At 39.2% G+C, this 21,484-nt stretch overlaps 1 protein-coding gene across 1 annotated transcript in view; it reads right to left on the minus strand.

The window, feature by feature from the left end:
• The window catches only part of syne2a (spectrin repeat containing, nuclear envelope 2a), an 87,624-nt gene that overhangs the window by 21,755 nt on the left and 44,385 nt on the right, over positions 1–21,484 (minus strand). Inside the window, exons 66-92 of the mRNA XM_080882802.1 lie at positions 19,126–19,203; positions 18,553–18,960; positions 18,080–18,168; positions 17,849–17,993; positions 17,287–17,373; positions 16,571–16,726; positions 14,931–15,131; positions 14,311–14,403; positions 13,815–13,997; positions 13,413–13,583; positions 13,132–13,269; positions 11,638–11,837; positions 9,581–9,713; positions 8,903–9,085; positions 8,237–8,386; positions 7,600–7,770; positions 7,098–7,253; positions 6,850–7,005; positions 6,156–6,326; positions 5,676–5,809; positions 5,320–5,515; positions 4,261–4,443; positions 3,990–4,103; positions 3,749–3,897; positions 2,857–3,004; positions 2,392–2,486; positions 711–942 (exon numbers count right to left, since the gene is read on the minus strand). Of these exons, the coding sequence (XP_080738928.1) occupies positions 711–942; positions 2,392–2,486; positions 2,857–3,004; positions 3,749–3,897; positions 3,990–4,103; positions 4,261–4,443; positions 5,320–5,515; positions 5,676–5,809; positions 6,156–6,326; positions 6,850–7,005; positions 7,098–7,253; positions 7,600–7,770; positions 8,237–8,386; positions 8,903–9,085; positions 9,581–9,713; positions 11,638–11,837; positions 13,132–13,269; positions 13,413–13,583; positions 13,815–13,997; positions 14,311–14,403; positions 14,931–15,131; positions 16,571–16,726; positions 17,287–17,373; positions 17,849–17,993; positions 18,080–18,168; positions 18,553–18,960; positions 19,126–19,203 (4,320 nt within the window). The remainder of the gene's footprint in view (positions 1–710; positions 943–2,391; positions 2,487–2,856; positions 3,005–3,748; positions 3,898–3,989; positions 4,104–4,260; positions 4,444–5,319; positions 5,516–5,675; positions 5,810–6,155; positions 6,327–6,849; positions 7,006–7,097; positions 7,254–7,599; positions 7,771–8,236; positions 8,387–8,902; positions 9,086–9,580; positions 9,714–11,637; positions 11,838–13,131; positions 13,270–13,412; positions 13,584–13,814; positions 13,998–14,310; positions 14,404–14,930; positions 15,132–16,570; positions 16,727–17,286; positions 17,374–17,848; positions 17,994–18,079; positions 18,169–18,552; positions 18,961–19,125; positions 19,204–21,484) is intronic.

A 21,484-nucleotide genomic window follows, 5' to 3' on the forward strand; every position in this document is an offset into this window, starting at 1 on the left:
TTGAAGTCCCTTTCTGTCCCCTTTTCCTTCGTTCCTCTCTTCCACAGCATGGCTGTCACGTCTGCTGTGACCCCCAACTGGTCACAGAAGACGGCCGCCCCTCCCTGAGCCTAGTTTTGTTGGAGGTTTCTTCCTGTTAAAAGATCATTTTTTTCTTCCCACTGTTGCCAAAGTGCTTGCTTACAGGGGGTCATTTGATTGTTGGGGTTTTCTCTGTATCATTGCAGGGTCTTTACTTTACAATACAAAGCGCCTTGAGGCAACTATATAAAATAACACTGAGGTTAACTGAATTGAATTGTCTCTGTTGATTCTGGTTTTGAACACATAGACAAATGAGCTAAGCCTGGTGAGTACGGCTGGTTCATCAGCAAAGATTGTGTTGGTTTAGGCAAACAACAACAACTTTTGCATGCTGTCACACAATGGTATGGATTGCCATTCAGACATGTCTTTTGCTGATGTACTCCCGCAGCCATAGGAGGAATTTCTAGTGCACAATCTCGTAAAAAATAACAATGAGCGTTCTCCTGGTAACACGCATGCCCTGATTCAGTGTCTGTGGGTTTGAGAACTGTGAAATCTTCATGAACGTAGCAAATCTCCCCACATTTTTATGGGTGGATTACTTAAACTTCATGGTCAGACTTTATATAGAAAAAAACAAAAAAAATTTCTCACTGCATTGTAAAATACATTTTTATACTGACCTGGTAATCATCGACACAGTTCTGCAGCTGATCCACTGCACAGAGAAAGCGTCCAGTTGGGGGCAGCAAAGAGTCAGCGTCCCTCAACAACTTCCACAGATGTTTCAAACCATTCTTGTAGATTCTCCATTGGTGCAGCTGTTCCTTTGTTAAGGTCCGGCTTTGACCAGCCAGAGCCACGGAGCTGAACCAGCCATTCTTTAAACTGACCACTTGTGCCGTGAGCTCAGATCTGTACAAACCAACAAAATACAATTTCAGTTTTTGTGTGTCATTGGGTCCAAAACAATTAGGGCTGGGTATCGTCACTGATTTCTAGAATCGATTCAATTCCGATTCACAAGGTCCCAAATCGATTCGATCCACGATTCGATTTAATTCGATTCGATTCGATTTAAATCTGGGAAATTTTGACAGTCAGAAGTATAATTCAGATCAGAACATTTACATATTTTTGTATCTATAAAAAGGAAGCTGACACTCGCAAGACTTTATCCAAGGTGTGAGCATCACAGCAGATGCCTTTGTGTCAAAGTAGCTGAAGATAAAACACAGAAAAACATGAAGGTGATTTTCCTGGCCTGGGATTTTATAAAAATATTCTGCAGTACATCAAAAACGAAAGAAAACCATTAATTAATCAACATTACCTCTGACGTTACAGCGGTTTTATTAGACACACGGCTAAGCATTTTGCATTTTGAATAATATTAAAAAGTTTAAATTTGTTCAGTATTGAACAGCAGAAATGAGGTTTTCTTTTCGGAAGAATGTAAAAGGGAAAAAAACAGCGGCCGACAGCGCTGTAAACAACAGTAGACTTGTGCATAACAAGCAAGCGAATAATGAAGAAAGCGAAACTGTTCGAGAGAGAGAGAGAGGGTGGGAGGGAGAGAGGGGGAGGGAGAGAGGGAGAGAGAGAGAGAGAGCTGCGCATCGCAATGGAAGCAAAACAGTAAAAGAGTGAATTCATGACGATGTTTATGTGAAGCGTTTGGATCTTCTTTAGCTGCTGGTTCGGTCAATATTGTTTGGAGAGAGATCAAACTAACAGCTTTAGAATCAGCGCATAAAGGGCGTGAACACAAAGCGCGGACCCGGATCAGCGAGCTGTCGGCTTTCAGCCCCGACTGTGAGAAAGGCGACATCTAACTGATTCTGATCCGCGGGTCGCGCTGTGTGTTTAAGTCTATGTGCAGAATCCCTGTACCTGCTCTCATTTACTGTTTGGTGGTTCTTGAAATTTTGTGAGATGTCACCAGAGATTCTGGCATTTCGGACAAAATAAATTTATATTAAAAAATCGATTCAGGATTTTAATGAATCGATTTTACGTTATCCAAGCCAGAATCGATTTTAATCGATGAATCGATTATAAAAACCCACCCCTAAAAACAATCACCAAAAAGTAAAACCACATAAACAAATAAAATAAAATGTCTTTTGCAATGGATCCTTGCAGCTGTATTATTTCCCACACAAATCAAAAGGGTATGCACTCTACAAATATTTTCTTTTATGATTATACTTTGACCATTTAATGTCTCATGTATTTAAAGAAAATTCTACTGATACATTTGTTATTTTATTACACTAGCAACAACAAATAAGCATTTTATGTAAAATAATTATATGCAAAGTATTTACTTCTAAGCCTTTTCTTGACTTATCCATCATTTACCTTTTCTCTCCTGTTTCTTTTTCCATGGATTTGATTGCATCACAGAGAAGATGCTGCAGAAGCTGATGTCCAACAATTATGTCAGCCTGAAGTCTCTGTGGGAGCAGAAAAGAGGGCACAATGTGATTCTTACATCACTCTTTATCTTTTTTTAAATAAACACTGTTTATGATTAAACATTTCAAAAGTGTAATAAAATTGTAATTACATTTCTTGCAGCATTACAGCTTTTCTTCAAAATAACATGAAAATTGCTCCAGTGCTGCAATGCTCTCAGTCTCAGCGATAAATGAAATTACTGGGTCGAGGAGGTCATTAGTTTGGCTTCAAAGTGAATTATCAAATTTTTCAAATAGTTACTTATAGGAGGTATAAAGATGATTATCAACTTTGCTGATTAAAATGAGCTAATAGAGCAGTTTTTACATAGTTTTTATAACTAAAAATGAATAAAACATATTCTACCTGATGGACAATCAGCATCTCTTGAAGGCTTGGATAACTCGGGTTTTTTCTGCACACTGCTTCCTGCTCCAGTTTCTCCTTGATCTGTGTCAATCTTCCACTCTTTTCCTGAAAACTCAGGGAACGCTGGCGCTCATCCTGCAGTTCTCTAGGAAATAAATGTAACATACATCAACATGCAAAGCTTTCTTTTACTACAGCGCAGAAAAAGAACACTCAGTGCATCCATTGTCTCCAGAAAATGACACAATAAGTTATTCCTCAGAAGAATTTGGCAATAGACAACAACACTACAAAAAACACCCCCACCTTCAGTTAAGAGGCTTTATGTATCAGGACACAATAAAAATAATCTGGTCCATTGCAGAAATTAACATTAAGTAACTATAAGCTCAAATTAATATATAACATATATAACATATAACATATATGGCATACACCATATATTACTCATTTAACAAAAATGTAATGAATTGCTGCATTAGTGCTTCCCAACAGACGCGGTGTAATATCTCTTGTTGTTCCTCAGAATCAGAATCTTTTATTGCCATTGTAGCAATCAAACACTGAACAACGAAACTGACGTGCAATTCTTACTTTCACAGTCAAAATAAAAATTAAGTAATTTTAATTTTATTTATTTTTAAAAGTGAGTTAAAATTGATAAAAGATAAAAGAGATTGTATTTAGCTAACCTTTACCCTGATAAGAATTATATTTACTGTGTTATAATATGTAAAACCTAAGAATAGAGGGTACACTTTCTGTTTATGATGATTGAACACTGCTATGTGATACATAAATATCTGAATTTGCCTGAAAAACTGTTAAATGTGCAGACAGCTACACATAGATTACTATCTTTGCTTTCTCGTGAATTGAACTTCCTCACCTGTCTGATGAACGAGTCATGACTTTGACCCACTCCCTGATAAGTACGTGCAGTCTCTCTGACTCCTGTTTGTTAAGATTCACGTGGCCACTCATGTCTCTGATGTCCAGCAATGATGGAAACAGACCACAGAGCTCCTGGAGTACCTGCTGCAAACCCAGGTATATTTGAAACAACTGTAGTTTAAGAGCATTTGTTAATAAAGTGTACAGGGATGTAGACAATAGTGAGTCCGACGAACCTTTACAGAGTCTGTGTTATCTTTGCCGGCCTTTAGTTTCTGCTGTAAGTCCTGCATCTGCTTTTTGAACACCTCCAGTTGGGCGTGAAATAGTTTACGTTGCTCTAAATCCTCCTGCACATTCAAAGAAATGTAACTGAGTATATATAACAGTTTGAGTTTGAGAAAGTGTCCCTCTGCACTCAGTGTGACGATAATAAATTCTCATACGGTGGGAAGCTAGACTGAAAGAAAACTGCACAGGTAAAATATTTCACATAACTTCCCTCACCTCAACACTCCTCTTTTTCTCTGCAATTGCCTTGTTTAGCAACAGGATGCCACGCGACAGCAGTCTGGTTTCTGATCTTATTAAATTTGCAGGTAGTGGTTCTAGCTGGCCAATAAGAGGCTTGGATGCTGCTAAGACATCTCCCATGATGCTTTGCAGCTCTTCAGCAGCACCCTGCAACTTCTGGATAAAAGAACAAAAAACACAAAATTCTGATTTTTCATATTCATATATATCCATGTAGTGTGTTTAATTTTAAGCAGCAGCTTTAACAGAAAAACTTTTTAACCTTTCAAATTGTTTTCATCTAATTTATTTGAGGATTTTTTTTTAAATAAAGCAGAAGATCAGAGCTTCTTTTTCTAACAAAATACACTTTTCTGTGTATTTTGAAGAAGAAAAACCCCAATATTAATAGCACCGCAAAAGCTTTTTGTTAAAAAAAAAAAGAAAAAGAAAGAATTTCCAAATTAAACACGTAATACTGCATCAGAATTACGCACGAAGAGGGGACATCAGATGTATGAAACCTGAACAGACCACATTGGATATTTCTGCCAGTAAATGCATGCTGCCTGTTCAGTTCCAAGAATAGAGGATCAGTCATTGAGAAAAACATTTAATTAAATTGTGTATGTAATTCGTGTACTCTCTAAACCAATGCCAGGTACAGGATGAGTCAAAGGGGGAATTTGATGGCTCTAAATACTGAGAATGGCAGATATGAAAAATAAGATCTATTAAATCCTAATAAGCTTATTTGCTTGCTCAAGATAACCTTTAATAATCCCAGAAATAGTTTCAATTCAACCACTTAAATTTATTCATGCTTTCAGATATTTGATCTACTCAGTCTTAAGCTACTTTAAAACCTTATGAAACAAATCCAATAACTTGAATTTTTTTATTATTATGACATAAATCACATTGTGGATAACAGTGGGTTTACTGCTAGAACTTCACACACGCATACTGAAGCATTACATAAGCGTATGAGGCAGCTGATTTCTGCTAACAACCTGTTCTGTATAGACAGTCTAGTAACAGCCCTAAACTCACCTTTACTGAGCCATCTATGGCTTGAGTGTTGTGTCCAGCTGAAAGTGATGACCTTGATAGCTCCTCCCACTCATGCTGCAGGTGTTTCTGCTGTGCAGAGCAGCTACAAGAGAGACGAGTGTATTCCTGCCAGACCAAAAGCGTCTCTTCTGTCTTTATGTTTTCCTCCTTTATCTCCTGCACCGTGTTCTGCCACCTGAGAAGGATGCAATGCTTGATTACTTTGCGGCTGTATAGCGCTAACATGCACAAAGTAAGACCATAGTTGCCTGATTTAGTTGACGATGTGTGCAACTGTAACATGTTTAGTTGTTAATTGAAATATTGCTGCGTGCACTGCAACGCAGGCCTCTGACCGTTTTTGTTCTCCTTCCACTTCATCACGTAGTGCCTGTGCCGCTCCATGATGGAGAGACCCTACAAGACTCTGACAGGATTTGTTCACAGCTGCCCAAAGTGCTTCTCCTTTTCCAGCCTCCTCCTGGAGTTGCTGTGGGACATAAAACACATTTCTTTTATATTCCTTCTTACTCTAAACTAAAGCTTAGAGACTGAAAAGCACTGACGGCTTGACATCTGTGAGTGCCTACATCTATTCTAAATCTGTCACAACTAGAATGAGGGGCTTTTAACTTCATACAGCTACAGCTGGTTGGTCAAAAACATTGTTTTTCTAAACTGTTGCTTTAACACTGGCAAATATATAAGGCTTTCAGGAACTGACATGTCAAACTAATTAATATGATAATTGTTAGAATGAAATACAACATGTGATTATTTTTCTTGTAGCTTTGTATGCACACAGTTGGATATAAAGGTTCACCAACAAGGCTTACCAGGAGGAAGTCCACGTATCCCTCTGCCTGCTTCAGCAAGAAGAGAGGAGCTTGTTGATGCTGAAAGGCACAGCGCACCCTGGTGGTGTGCAGAGTCACATCCCTCAGATCTCTGTGGAAACAACTCCACTTTTCCACAACCTGTTGAAGCGCAGGTCTCAGAGCTTTCATCTAGAAAGGCCGCCAGAAACAAGACCATTTATAAAGATAATTTATACTGTAGCTCAGTTCATCTGACATTTGGAATGATTTTTTGAGTACTCCATGCATTCTGTGCAGTTATTGAGCAACTTGTAAGACATATGACTCCACTAAGCACCATGTTTGGCATATGGTGCTGATCAGGGTGAGTTTATCAGAGCTTTGTTTGCTACGTCTGGAAAAAGGGACAGAAAAAAGAATAAACCAAGTGAAAGAGTGGAAGGACATAAAGCCAAAACAATAAACTTGAAAACACTTTGCAGAGGGAAAATGCAAAACTGAGTGATGAGTCACTGTGGGTCTATCATGATAAGTGACCCCTTTGTGTATGGAAGTGTTACTCAAGCATAAAGCAATAACTTTACATGTTGTCCAAGGTGTTTCAGGCCGAAATACTTCTCATCATCTGCTCAGGACAGGATTTACAGCTTATAAAGCTTGTGTTTTAATATGCTGTAATCTAGCACTGAATTATAGTAAGACTGACTTTTACCTCTTGACTAAGATCCCGGCAAGCATGACTGATGCCCTCTGCCTCATTAGAAAAGGCAACATCACATGGGCGCTCCTGTTCCCTTTTATCGTACACATGTGTGGTTTTTAACTCTTGTAGAGCTGCAGCCACTTCCTTCACTCTACCCTCAAGAGCCTGACAAAAAAAAACACATTCTCAGATCAGACCAGAGTGGAGGGGATGATACTCTACAAAAGGCCCTCATCTCTTTGCTCCTGTTACTTTACCTCCCACTCCAGCAGAGCCTTATGAGCCAGAGTTTGGCTGGTGGGCTGTTTCCACTGATTCAGCTGCTTCTTCTGCTGCTCTATCCAGCCGTGGAGACACTGCAAACGCCTCTCCCTTTCTGCACAAGTGCGATGGATCTGCTCAGCGCCACAAATCTGATGAGAGAAAGCCAAACGGTGGATGAATCATGACAAGCAAAAAAGTCATGAAAAGTTATGTCTTTATAGCCGAGTTCGTGTTAAAAAATGTATTTTCTTGTTCCTGTTGCTGTAAAGTAATATAGATTTATGGCCTCTTTGGGGTTCCAGTGCCGATATAAATCACTGATGCAGCACACTATGAACTCACACACATATTTTTTACATAATAGCCTTTTATCAATGTCCAACTTGAAAAATCTGTTTGCATCAATAAAAATATGATAGATGGATAAACATAGAGGTTACAGTTGCATCAGATTAGTAGTAATCTGCCTGTTTTATTAGTTGCTGAGATAGAGACCTGACTTTCTAGCTCTCTCTGAAAGTGCAGCCACTGCAGCCTGGAGGCACCGAGTTCCTCTGCGAACGTTGTACGCTCAGAGCGGACTGCCTGGATGTCTGCCATCTGAGGCCTGGGCTGACACAGGAAATGAAGGAGGAGCTGCCCATTGGTCACAGCAGCTTTGAATGCCTAAAAAAACAACATAAAAAATGAATAAAACTACGCAAACCGAACCAAAAACCATGCTAGATTCTCCCCTGCTTGAATAGACCAACAAATCTGATTTAATGTAGATGCCTCTGTTGTGCCACTTTTTTTAACTTACATTTTTCATACCTTTCAGTCTTTGAAGAATTAAATCAGTACTGTTTTAGTGGTTTAAATTATAGTGCTTTTACTGCAGGATGTGATTCATAGATGTCACTGACATAACAGCAGAAAGAATAAGAGCCATATCGAGGAGAGAACAGTGAAATGCACCCTTTCAAGGAAAAAGCAACGTATAAATTTCAGATGCTCGCTTGTTGATTGTCAAACAAATTGATGGATGGGTTGCGTCAATTCAAAGTAAAGACTGGCACTGAAATAACCTTTCAAATATAACCAATTGAAATAGATGCAGAGGAAAAAGTGAAAACAGAGGTGGTTTAAGTACCTGGAAATTCTGCAGGATTTCAGTGACCTGAGCTGCACTGCTGGCCTTGAGGACTTTTTCTTTCTCCTGGTTCATGCAGTTCTTCATCTGTTTGAGCCAGTCCTCCAGATCAGAGAGAAGCTCCATCGATGGCTGTGCTGCCAGGAGACACTAAAAGGGGAAAAGATAATAAAGAAAGCAGGGAGGTTCACTTTACATGACATATATTCCTAACTTTAGTTAGTTTTTTTAGATTACTTCATATGATTTATCTAACAATGTAATTATATTTTTAAACATCTGCTCCATTACTATCTGACCTTTGTGCACATCCGCATTATTAAATCTTTTTTATCTTCTCTGTGATTGCCAAATTTTTAAACATCAGAATGATTATGAAGCCAAATATCTGGTTCCACTCTCTGGTGATAAATGCTCAGGAGAAATTGAATCGTGGCTGTCTTCTAGATTCATGGTCCTCCCTATCCTCACTCACCCTCATATAGATTTCAGCAGGGTTTAAGGTTGCACTCCCCTAACTGGAGAGGAGTTTTCAGTGCCCAATTATTTTTGAAAACCAACAGTACTTCAATAAATTGGAAACTGGGCCACTATAGAAACCACTAGAAAGGGGCTATTCATCTAACATTCATCTAACAGTTAGGGTCTTTTGAAAACATTCTGCACCTGTTGCAGCTGGTCTTGGGTTTTTGACATGTCAGAGGTCAGCTGGTTCCAGCTGTTCTCTAGTTGGGTAAGCTGAGTTCTCAGTCCAGGGCAGTCAGCCTCCCTCAGCTGGAGGAGCTGAGCAGCATCCTTGGATGCCGAGGTCTTCAGTACAGACATACGTTCCACTTCCATGGAGAAATCCTGGGGACATGTTGAGGTTAACTAATATTAGAAAACAAATCAATATTGTCCAGCAGCCAGTTTAGACCCATATGTCCATCCATTACAAATTTGTGTTAATTTATTTGGACTTTTTGTAGGTGGTGTTTGCCCTTTCTAACTAAAGCTGGGGACAGGATTAAATATTATGTCATGTAAGGAAGCAAATTTTTATTAATTTCTTCATGATCATGTCATAGAATGCAATAAAGGGTTAGGGTTATGGTATCTGCTTATATCAACCTCGTATACCAAAGATTGTAGCGTTCTGTAACATTTTACAAATGCATTTTACGAAGTGCTTGAAAAAGACTTAAACCACAGGAACGATGAGGAATCATTTAATTAAAAAGCAAACTAGTAAGAAAAAGACAGATGTTAGGATGTTAGGGGCAGACTGCAGCGATTCTTTAACTAGGCTGTTATTAATCTTCTTTAGGTCAAAGGCTATTTGATGAGAACACAGAAAAGCCTTACCAGCAGCTTGATGAGATTACTTTGAACACACTCCTGACTCAGGTCAGAGAGATTTACCAGACCTGACAAAGTCTTCAGGTGTTTGTTGGCACCAGCCAGCCATTCACTCACCAAGTCAAAGTTGGAGTGGAATCTGTGGGGAGGATGGAAAAGCACATAGCTCAACCAGTGGGGCAGAACATGACTGTACCTTCATACAGAGTGAGGTAAGGACTTGGGCTTGGATCCACAAGTGATAAATAGGGCTTGTAAATGAGTGGGGTTTTTTTTCTGATGTCTGGGCTGTAGAATACATTCAATGAGAATATAAGGAACTTTCTGTACAACAGATTGTCGAATTGTTGCTGTAGGAACTCATATAGTAATTCTTTGCCTATGTCTGTTTTTCATTTGGCACGTTTTGTGTGGTCTGTGCTTCACTTTTTACTGACTAAGAGCCCAGGCAACATTTCTGAGCATAATTTAAAAAAAAAAACCTAACAACATGAATCCACTAAATGTTCTGTTCAGTCTGTGGAAAGAACATAAGTCACTCAGATATGGATTTCAGGATGCTCCTATAAAGTATGCTACAAAGTTATTTGTTTATATATTCCAGATCATTTTTGCAGGTTGCTAGTTAAAGTGCTGTTAATATTCTTATTAAAAATTGCCATGGCAACTTTTGTGAATCCACTGACAAACATTTGACTAACAGTAATTAGTAGGGATGGGTATCGTTTAGGTTTTATCCGATACCGGTGCCAAATCGGTACTTTTGAAACGGTGCCGTTGCTCAAACGGTGCTCAAACCGGTGCTTAAAGGATGGAGAACACAAAATTGGTCCAAAAACCTCTCATGTTCAGCTGGTTTTTTGTAAAAAGATAACAATGTTAGCCTTTTCTGCAGCTATGGGGCATATATGGTATCACTCTTGGCTGGAAGCAGTGCTTAAACAATGGAAAAAACACAAACTTTATCCAAAAACCTCTCATGTTTAACTGTTTTCCACTTTTTCTTTGGTCATTTTAGCCTTTTTGGCCAGGGTGAAGGGAGTATCTGCCATCAAACAAGAGGACAGCCGCATGTAACTACAACGGCGTTTGCTAGTTCACCTTACTGCATTAATGTAATAATGTGGTTAGCCTACTCAACGTAAATTACACACGAACATTAAGCTACTCACGCAGAGAAGAACGGCTGCTGCTGCATCATCATCCTCATCATTTCTGCTACACTGGCAGGGCTAGGGGCCAGGACTCTCCTCTTCGGGGTTTTTGGGGGATATTGCTAACTCCGGGTCAGATAACAGGCAACCCACACACAGTAGATGCGCTCGGTGTGAGGTCTCGCAGCAAGCTATCATACGGCGCATTTCTCGGCTTAAAAAAAAACGCTATGCGTCGCCAGGTGTTTCATCGGATTTGAGGTGTTACCTCCTTTGACAGTATCACAGTATCAGCTTAAAGCACTTGTTGCAGGCTGCTGAGTTTGCATATTTTGCTGTGAAGTACAGCCAGACTTTTGACCGCTTCGCCTTGGGCTATCCTCAGAAACGTAAAATGATTGGCTAGAAGTGTGTCACAGCTCAGGAAAAAAAAGCACCGAAATAAAGCACCGAAATGTGCCATCATAGCACCGGACACCGGTACCCATCCCTAGTAATTAGTGGTTAACTTCACAATCAAATGATGGAACAATGAATCACTGTGGAAAGACCAAAGAAACACACACAATACCTATACTCTAAACATTTCACACAAGGCCATCAGGTTATACCAGGCTTCATTGTACTTTAGCTTACACACAAATCAATAGAAGACTAAAGACAGCTGGTTGTGAGGCACTTTTTCACATAGTAAAACTGAAAGGTTGTGAAAGAACATCTTGTTAGGGAGGTCTAAGTTCTTTTTAACAACCTTTTAAAAAGCTCATGCTGGGTAGAAAGAGACTTTTGGCAGATATTTGAACAAAGAACAAATGAAGAAAAAAAAATCAGCAACATTTTTCATTCTGTGCAGGCAACAGTTTAAACTTTAGCCAGTAGATAATAAAGATCCCAGTGAGCCTGGATCACCTGATTTGGCTGTCCTGGATGTCTCTGCAGCGCTGAATCTCTTTCTCTGTTCGCCTGTAGGCATTCCTCCAACGCAGCTCCAGAGCGCCGCCTGTCTGATGGGTTGATGCAGCAAGCAGGGGCTCTGCCTGCAGCACCTTACCCTGATCCAGAATTGCTCCTAAAGTGGCTTTGTTGTCATCCAGCTGGACCAGTGTTTGCTAAGTGGCAAGGAGACTTATCAGTGCTTATGCTTAGAATATCTGGAAACTCGATCTAATGCTCAAAGAGACACTTTAAAAGTCTGACGTGCAAAAATGATACGTGAAAGAGGTAGAGGACAGAAAATCAACAAGTTAATAGCAGATGCAAAAAAAATCATCTCTCATTCTCAGTGCCAATAAAGCAAAATACCACCTAAGCCTTCACTATGGTTGCAGCTCTCTTTATTTCACAGTTCACTCTTTATTACTGTCACTGTTAGCTTCTATTTTCCCATTTTCCCACCAGTATTTTAGCACCATTCGTTCCTTTGTCCTAAATTGACTCAAGTACCTTGGCTCCTCACTCTGTGTCACATACACACATTACTCATTACGATGTGACTGCAGTGAAGAAAAGAGCTCTCACAAATCCTAAAGAAGCTCATTATTCGGTTTCTGTTTAATTTATTGGGGGATGTATTTTCATCACAGTGATTTCAAGTCATGACGCACAGAGGCAGCTGATGGTACAAAACTATCACTTTAGTAATTAGTCTGTGGTGAAATATGCAGTACCAAATGAGATATAAAATCCTAAATAGATTGATGGTTGCTGTCAGCTTTTAGTTTAAATTAATTCTGAGTGTAAACTGGAGAGTCCTGTCCTACTGCTGCCTGTTCATGAAACAATACAACTTGACATAATGTTCAACTAAGATGAGATAAGATAAGATAAGATAAGAAGTACTTTATTTATCCCGAGTGAAATTCTTTTGTCATACACATGCTCAATGCAGCAAGAGAGACAGAGAAGCAGAGGAATACGATATACAATATGTACAAGTATATAGTAATATACAGTAGGATAGTGCAAAATATAATATCAAATAACTGTAACAAGTAACAATATAACTATATCCTGAAAAATAAATAGCTTAGCTATCAGTGCAGGTGATTCTAAAAGTGACATAATATTGTGCAATCTTTTGTACTAACCATCTAACCAACTAACCATCTTTGTAGTTTATTGAGGGGCTTTCTGGAAAATACAGGAGACTAGAGCCCAGGATTCTTATTAAAAGAAGCACTTTCTTCTCTTTCTGTCTTTAAAACATTATAAAAAAGAAACCTTTTATGTTAACGTGAACTGATTTCTGTACGAATAATGAAAATAAACCTATCACACTAAAATGAGAAAACTAGCTCCTAGTGACAAACAAACAGATTAAGCTAAGGAGAAAGAAAAAAAGTAACAAAACAACTCTGACTTAGAGAAGTGAGAACAAATTATGTGAAGTGTGACAGGATGTACCTGGCAGGCATCTAGTCTGTGCTGCACTAACTCCTCCTCATCATCATCTCCCTCAGGCTCCCATCTGCTGATGAAGGCTTCAGACTCATCCAGCACTCTCCCCAATCGACCACAATTATCCTCCCAACGGGTCCATTCCTAGAGCAGAGCCAAATATAAATCCAAACCCCTACTTTGAAATTGAATCTATGAATGCATGTTTTTCCAGGAAAAATGAAACAAAAGTGCACATTTGTGAATGTATAAATTCATATGGCCTTCAGCAAATATGGGCTACAAACCTGAAGTCTCCTTTGAGAAGCCATTTCCTGTTCCAGAGCCTGTTGCTGCAGTGATTTGGCCCTGGCTTCCAGGTGTACCCGTTCATTCTCTTGACACTTGAGTGCTTCTGGCTCATGTTGGGATAGATACTGAACAAAAGCCATCTGGGACCTGAGGACCTGCAGAAGCTTCTATATCACCAAGAGACGAGCAAAGCGATGATCAATTAAATAAATGTGGCAACAAACTGGATGTGATTGAGGTCTAAATACTCGGGTGTCTAATGATTAATTAGTGGAGGTTGTGCTTGCAACATGGGGCTCTTTAAAAACCAGGAGTTTGCTTCATACTCTTGAAGTAATGTACCAAACTTAAATCTGCTCTTTGTCTGTGTTTTGAAGAACTTCCTGAAAGTGAGATACCTTGTGTGTGCAGAGAACAGCTTGAAGTTTGCTGCAGCTGTGAACCTGGCTCATCTTTCTCTCTCTTATGCATTCTTCACCCAGTTCCAGGAGCCGAGTTATCCCCTGAAGCAAGGACCTAGAACTGTGTTGCATCTTGGCCTTTTCCCCTGGACTTTCCCTCAGATGTCTGGCCAGCACACACTGCAGAGATACAGATGAGCAGCAGAATTTAAGAAGAATACCACTAACTTTTAAAATACAGATCCTACATCAGTAGCAACTACTAAGTCAGTGAAATGTAATCAGTTAACTATGGCATCCATATAAACTCAGTAAGCACTAATATGTCTGAATAATTGTCAGCAAACTCATTTGTCTGATATCATAACAACTGCCTGTAATGGATGCTTTTCTGTTATATTACTAGCATTTTAATTAGGCCTTCTCTAGTATTGTAACACTAGTGCTATTAATCATGCACACATACGCAGCAAAGCTGTGCAGCAGTGGTTACCTCCAAACTGGGACCATCCTTTAGATTTGGAAAGCCTTGACTCTGCCCAAGTTCAAACTCGTCCAGAAGACACAGCTGATTGGTGGAGATCTCCTATTGAAAGACACAAATAATATGTTAGCTTAAGTGCTGGAAGAAGTACTGAGGTTCTTCACCAACTCAAAATGACTGCATCACATACTTTACATGCAAACAGCTTGACGCTCGAAGTTTGCTATTAGTAATGAATGCTTGGTGTGTAAAATCTAAGCCTGTATGGTGGAAATTAATCAAATTACAAGAATAAAGCACCACAAAATAGAAACTACCTCAGAAACTATATGATGATTATAGTACTTAGAGTAGGAGTGATTTTACTGACATTTAAAAATACTTATACTAATATTCTGAATATTGAGTTACACTGCATAGCTTACTAAAACATGTCAAAGCCCAGCAGTTTTAGTGACACAGTTTCTGCACAACCACAGACATGTAAAACATGTACTATTCACAGAGTCTGTTGTTTCTGAGTGCTACTGTAGAATTTGGGTTTTGCTGCAAGTAAAAATTGCATATTTGATCTAGTCCTGGGAAAGGATGGGAAAGGGGTCGACAGTAAGCTCTAATTTATTTCAAACCTTGCAAGGGTCCTTAAGGCCTGGATCTTCAATAAGCTGATTGTGGGAGGAGGTCAAGACCAGCTGAGCTGTATGAAGACAATCCTGAAGGCAGGTCAAACAGCTGTAAGCATCTGGTTCTTCCTTTGAAAGTTGAGGCCTGGTTTCTGACACTACTTTACTCATCAGTTCAGAGAGGGTCCCCAGCTCAGCTGATATACACTGCACACAAAAACACAAAAAAGGACAAACCGAAAGTAAAAATTCAACCCTGACATTCAATTTTACAGAGAGACAAAAAAAGATATAATAGTAATGGATAGATTCATTGGCCACTGCAACATCTATTCAAATGCTCCGGAAAGCAAATATCAAATCAGTTCACTCTTTATTACTGTCACCATTAGCTTCTATTTTCCCATTTTCCCACCAGTATTTTAGCACTATTCGTTCCTTTATCCCAGATTGACTCAAGTACCTTGGCTCCTCACTCTGTGTCACATACACACATTACTCCATCAGAAATGGGAAGAATGTGGCATGGTTGCGGTGGCAGACAGGCTGATCTAAAAATTTCAGAAACCGCTAATCTACTGGGTTTTTCCCACACAACCATCTTTAGGGTGTTACGAACTTGTATGTCCATGTGTTTGTTTGTGCAGGTGTTGTGTTTTTTCTATGTTAATTTAGCTGTGCCAGGGCCCTGTTCCGATTGGTGCGTGGATATACTGCCCCGGCGTGAGTGGATCCAGCTGGAGGACCCGCCCATTAAAAGGAGGCTGGAGTGCTACAGCGGGAGAGGTCCTCGCGTTTCTCCTCATCACCCAGCAGTAGTCCTGTGGTAGCCGCTGGCTGCAGTATACGCTTGACAGTTGTGGAAGTGGAGTGGGTAGGGGTGAGCTGCCGTTTCTTTTGATCACCCGTTTTCTCCTGTTTTGAGTTAGTTAAGGAGGTTAGACTCTGTCTTTATTTTTGACTTTGTTTTTGGTAAGGTCAGGGGTGCGGGATTTGTGTAGGTTTGTTTTGTTTATTGTTTTGGCCTTGGCTCACCCTGAAGTGTTGACACTCCCGTTTTGGTTCTCTTTATTCACATTGTAAATAAATCACCTCATATCTAACGGATTTGTTTCGTGTAACTGCTTGGGTCTTGGGGGGGAAGCGAGTGCCTCGCTCATGTTATGGCCTGGCCCTAGACGGGTCGTAACAAGGGTTTAAAGAGAACAGTCAGGAAAAAAAGAAAATATCCAGTGAACAGCAGTTCTGTGGATGAAAATGCCTTGTTGATGCAAGACATCAGAGGAGAATGGCTAGACTGCTTTAATAGATAGGAAAGCAACAGTAGCTCCCATAACCACTTGTTACACACAAAGTATGCAGATTTTGTTGCTGACCATGTCCATCCCTTTATGACTGCAATATACCTATCTATGATGGTAGATACCAGCAGGATAACGTGCCATGCGGCAAAGCTCAAATCATCTCAGACTAGTTTCTTGAACATGACTATGAGTTCGCTGCCCTCAAATGTCACAGTCATTAGCTCTGAATCCATGTGGGATCATACATTGTGGATGTGAAGTACGTGTGTAGCAGCTATGTGAGTAGATATGTGAAGAATAAAGGCAGCTCTGATGGCAAAAGGGAACTAACTGAACAGTCACCTCGTGCTGCAGCAGCCTCAGCTGAGGTTCATCTTCAACCGTGCCACCACAAGTCAACAGAAGGTCAGTCAAAGAATCGAGGCAGAGGAGGACCTGCTGTATAGCCTCGTAAAACTCCTCTTTCACACCTGGATGAGAACCATCAGTGGAGCTCACCTGGGAAAAAGCACAATCATCAGTTTAACTTACCACAGTTTTTTAAAGGTCAGATTCTCTGAATATTTTGGCTCATTCTTCTTAATTTGGTGATGTTTACTATTTACTACTATGCTATTCCTACATCCCAACCTGTTGATACTAATGTATAAACAGAGTTAGTAGATCTTATATTCCGTACCGAGATGAAAAACTGGACAAATTGTGTCTAGCATGTTATCTGATTGGATTTTGACTTGAATGACATGAAAAACTTTAAATATTTTCTATGAAAAGAACTGTCCTTAAAAATGGTGTTTTATGATTATAAAGACAAAGCTGCCAGGAAATAGCCAGTCAAGCCTTTTGGTAATTGCTTATTTTGTAGCCCTATTTAAAAAAAATCCATCTTTGTGCCTTCATGTGCTTGAAGTACTTTTCAGAAATACATCTGATTATTTCATTGAGCCTCAGTCCTCCATGTTAGTCAGTTATTTGTGAGAGAGCGTACTACCTGTGTATCTAGATCAATATACTTTCAGCAGGAACGCACTTAAAAAGTCTCTTTCTATTATACATACTATTTTTCTTAGCATAGTGATGGCCTCCTGTGTGTGCTGAAGAGCTGCACAAGTAGATCCAATTGACCTCGACGCCTCATCTGGAACCTAAACACAAAGAGAAAACTGAACTTAAGGTTTAACAGCAGGTGAAGGAAAAAGACAGAATGCAACAAGGGTGTAACTGAGCAGGGGCAGGAGTTACATCCCCTGCTTCATCCTTTCATATTCAGTAATATCGGATCCATAATTTTGCTTCCAGTAAAACAAAATCGGGTCTTTTAGCAGCAGAGGGAACGCTCATAATGATATTCTTTTGCTCATTGTGGGTCCTTTTTCATTGTGGAAGACAAGCAGCTTCACAGATATGAAAACAAAATGAGCTTTGGCACGGAGGACAGGATGAAAGGATTGGCGAACCTTGTAACCTGGTTGCTCTGGTAACAGATGTAATGGCTATGTTGGTGACATCCACATTTTAGAAATAATTTTACTTCTATCACCTCACACCTCATGTACATCATGCAGTCTGACTGAATACTACAGATTCAAGCACTGAATGGTTATTTTCCTGTTTTCTTACCTTTTGTCTGTTCTCTGCATCTTCTCTGTTCTGGCTTTGATGGTTCTCCTTAACTTTTTTCAAAGTGGTAATTTTTTCAGTAATCTGGGAATGAAGGTGACTCCACCTTTGGCGCTTGGGGTTAACATTTTCATGTCCAGGCAAACTAGGGACCACAAAAAGTTTATGAGCCTTTGATATGCTGTGTAAAGAGGAGGTCCAAAACTAAAATACTACAACTGGAATTTTTACCTGATCGGCTCAACAGAAAACTGCTGGGATCCTCCCAAAAAACAACTGGTGCTGACTTCAGTTTGCTCCCTCAGTCTATCAAAAACATCCTGTTAAAACAAACAAAAAAGTTATTAATCTGGTAGTTTAAATACTAATTCTGCAAACTTAGTTTGTTTGCCTGTCTATTTGTAAGCAGTCTAGTGTCCACCGTTTTCAAGAGATCCTTTCAAATGTTGTGTGTTGGTCAAGGTCACACCAAATGTAAAAGTAAAAACTTTTTATTATCCACAATTTTTTATAGAAAGTCTCGAAACTTCACAACAATGGATCTTGGGGGACATGAGTTAGCGCCCAATGTCAAAGTTGACTTTGAGTTATTACTCCAAGTAAGATATATATGTATATTTATTGTTAAATTAAATGTCCATGAAACCATTTACTTAGGCTTAAATAACTTTGATCAACATCTCTTTGAATCTTCAGACAATTACCAGATCTGAATTGGGAGCTGTGGACAGCGACAGCTTCTCCTCCTCTATCAGCTCATCTGATGCTCTTCCAGCAGCAAATGGAGTTATCGGTCTTGAAGGAATCAGCCTTGTATCTTCCGCTCCAGCTGCTGCCTGAGGGGTGTTTGTGCGAGGGTCAGCATCAAAGGCTTTGTGTTTCGGTAAATCATGCTGGTGCACAGCAGCAGCTTTAAGCTGGCCTTTTGCTGCAGGGACGGCTGCAGTGTTTAGTGACTGAGCGGTCACAGATTCAGGAGTAAGTGCTACGTCAAAATCAGCTTTAGCGTCAGGTGTTATTATTCCAGCCTCAGCTTGTTTGGCTTCAAAGTTGATATCTAACTCAGGCTTTTCTGCACATTCAGAAGACTGATGAAGCATACCCTCCAGGACCTGAAAGACAAATGAAAGATGATACTAGAAATAACTACAACTTATGGTAGGTATATTAAGATTAGTTTAAAAAAATCTTATGAAAATGTTTATAAAAAAGAGCATATTATTGAAAGAAAAGACAATAAATACTCTTATATATCCAATATGAAACTGATTATTTACCTTCATATGTGACGGTGGCTTATGTTCTCCCATATCCTCCCTTTGCACTTCTGAAAGCTTGAGCGTGTCCTCAGGGTCCTAACATATTGGTTGTATGAATATACAAATGCAAACCAAATCCTTGCACAAACACATATAAATTACTCATGCTATTTTCATCCTGGGTGTGTGTATGAAAGGAAAGGTTTCTGAGGAGCAGCTGCTTCTGACAGCGACAGAGTGGGGTTATCAGCAAACACAATGACCTGCCTCACACAGCTCATTAAGAGCATGCAAAAATCTTCTGGTTTCTTCCACAGCACAGGAAAAAGATAAAGTATTAGTGCTAGAAATTGTGAACAGAATTACATCGAGGGGTCATTCCATGTCAGTTCACCAAATACCTACCACCTGATCATCTCAGATTCACCTGAAAAATTTTCAGGGAAAAAATATACTTTTTAATAGGAATTCTGCAAAATTTCAGGTCCCTGCTGTCATTATTTCTTTTGTCAAAATGAAGCAATTGAAAGAGAGATGGTGGGAGTGTTTTTAGATGTTTTTTAGCATCATCTCTGAGGGTCCATCTTAAAATTCTATTATGTAGAAAACTGCTTGAGCTACATCCTTCAATTTATTCAGGCTAAAAGAATCTGGCAGTATGGCTCGCAGGAGTGGAGCTCAGGTTTATATACTGTAGAAGGATGGATGCCTGAAATCACTATTTAGATGAATGATCTCTGACAACAGATGTGGAGACCTGTGGAAACCACAATTTAATATACAACACATATAATATCCTTTAAAAGAGTCCAAATCAAAGCCAATGTTTTCACTGATACTGATGCATGAATATGAGAAAAGAAACATTAGCATCCACTGTCAGTGTAATATTCCAGTTAATGTTTTTAGAAAGAACATGTTTCTCTTTTGTGACGATGTTCTCTCTCAATATGAGTTTTTGTAATACTCATATTTATGTACACCAGGCAAAGACTGTTTGATGTTTTACCCTGACAGCTGAGCAAGAAAAAAGTATCTGCACTGGGTGCCACTGCAATACATTCACTCACTAGCCAGTTAATTAGACACACCACTCCAACAGCTCTTTAACACAAATATCTAATCAGATAGTCACTTGGCAGAAACTTAATGAATATGAGCATGTAAATGTGATTAAGATGACCTCAAACTAGATATCAGAATATGGGAGAAAGTAGCTACACCCTTAATGATCCATATTCATACAGCCATAGAATCTTATAATTGCTTTAAAAAATTTGGACCAAGCTCAAGTAGTTTTCTTATCTTCATCCCTTGAACTAATTTCTTTTCAGAGAACTAAGTACAGCAAGGATGTGGATGTTATATAAAAAGAAATTAAGAATCATTATGTAATTTTTTTCAGGAAAATCTTTGATGGTCACTAATTTGATGAGATGATATGATGGATTGACCACAAGGAACAAATAAAGAAGGAATAATTAGAGTAGAGGAAGCCCAAGACATTCAGAGTTTCATTCCAAAGGACCTAAAATCCTGTGCATTTTTAGAAAATATTTGCTAAGTCTTACACGTTCTGCTGCTGTGGGTGTGTTACTTGAAATTCTGTCAGTGAGCTTAAATAATGAATGTGAAATTGTGGAATGAAACCAAAAAGACAGAGGTACCCAGAGACATGCTCTCATGTGATGTAATTACATCTGATTTACCTCTGGAATACTGCTTGTTAGTGTGTCAGAGGATGACGAGTGACAACTCTCGTCATCCTCATCTTCCTCTTCCTCTGAGTTAGACACCTCAAAAGCCCCCTGCTTTCAGTGATAAGGGTGGATATATGATCAAATTTGTGATTTAAAGGAAAACTGGAAGAAAACACTGCTTTTCTATCGACTCTCATCACTCTTCTTTATCTAACAACAATATCAGTAAATATTGAAGTTAAAGTTTTTATTAGCAGCAGTCACCATTTCATTACTCCTGCACTTTCATTCTATTTTTTGAGTTTTATCTGCAATTTTATAAATATAATTTTCTTTTTGGATAAGGTTAGACCTCTTTAATTTAATCTCAAAACACAGTTATACAGCTTTTTAATACCGTAGTACAATAGTGAAATTCCCCCCTAAAACAAAGATTTTTGGACTTCCTTGAGCCTGATGAACAGCTCAGTATAATTATTTTATAGAGCTGTTGTAAGATCTAGCTTTTTTCATTTGAGGGAATTAGCCAAAATAAAGCCTATCTTATCGAAACAGCATTTTGAGACAGTAATCCATGCCTTTGTTACTTCTAGGCTGGATTATTGTAACGCACTTTATTTTGGGGTTAGTGATGCGTCCATTAGGCGCCTGCAGGTTGTGCAAAATGCTGCAGCACG

The sequence above is a fragment of the Rhamphochromis sp. 'chilingali' genome (assembly GCF_963969265.1).
Source record: "Rhamphochromis sp. 'chilingali' genome assembly, chromosome: 5".
NCBI lineage: Eukaryota > Metazoa > Chordata > Actinopteri > Cichliformes > Cichlidae > Rhamphochromis > Rhamphochromis sp. 'chilingali'.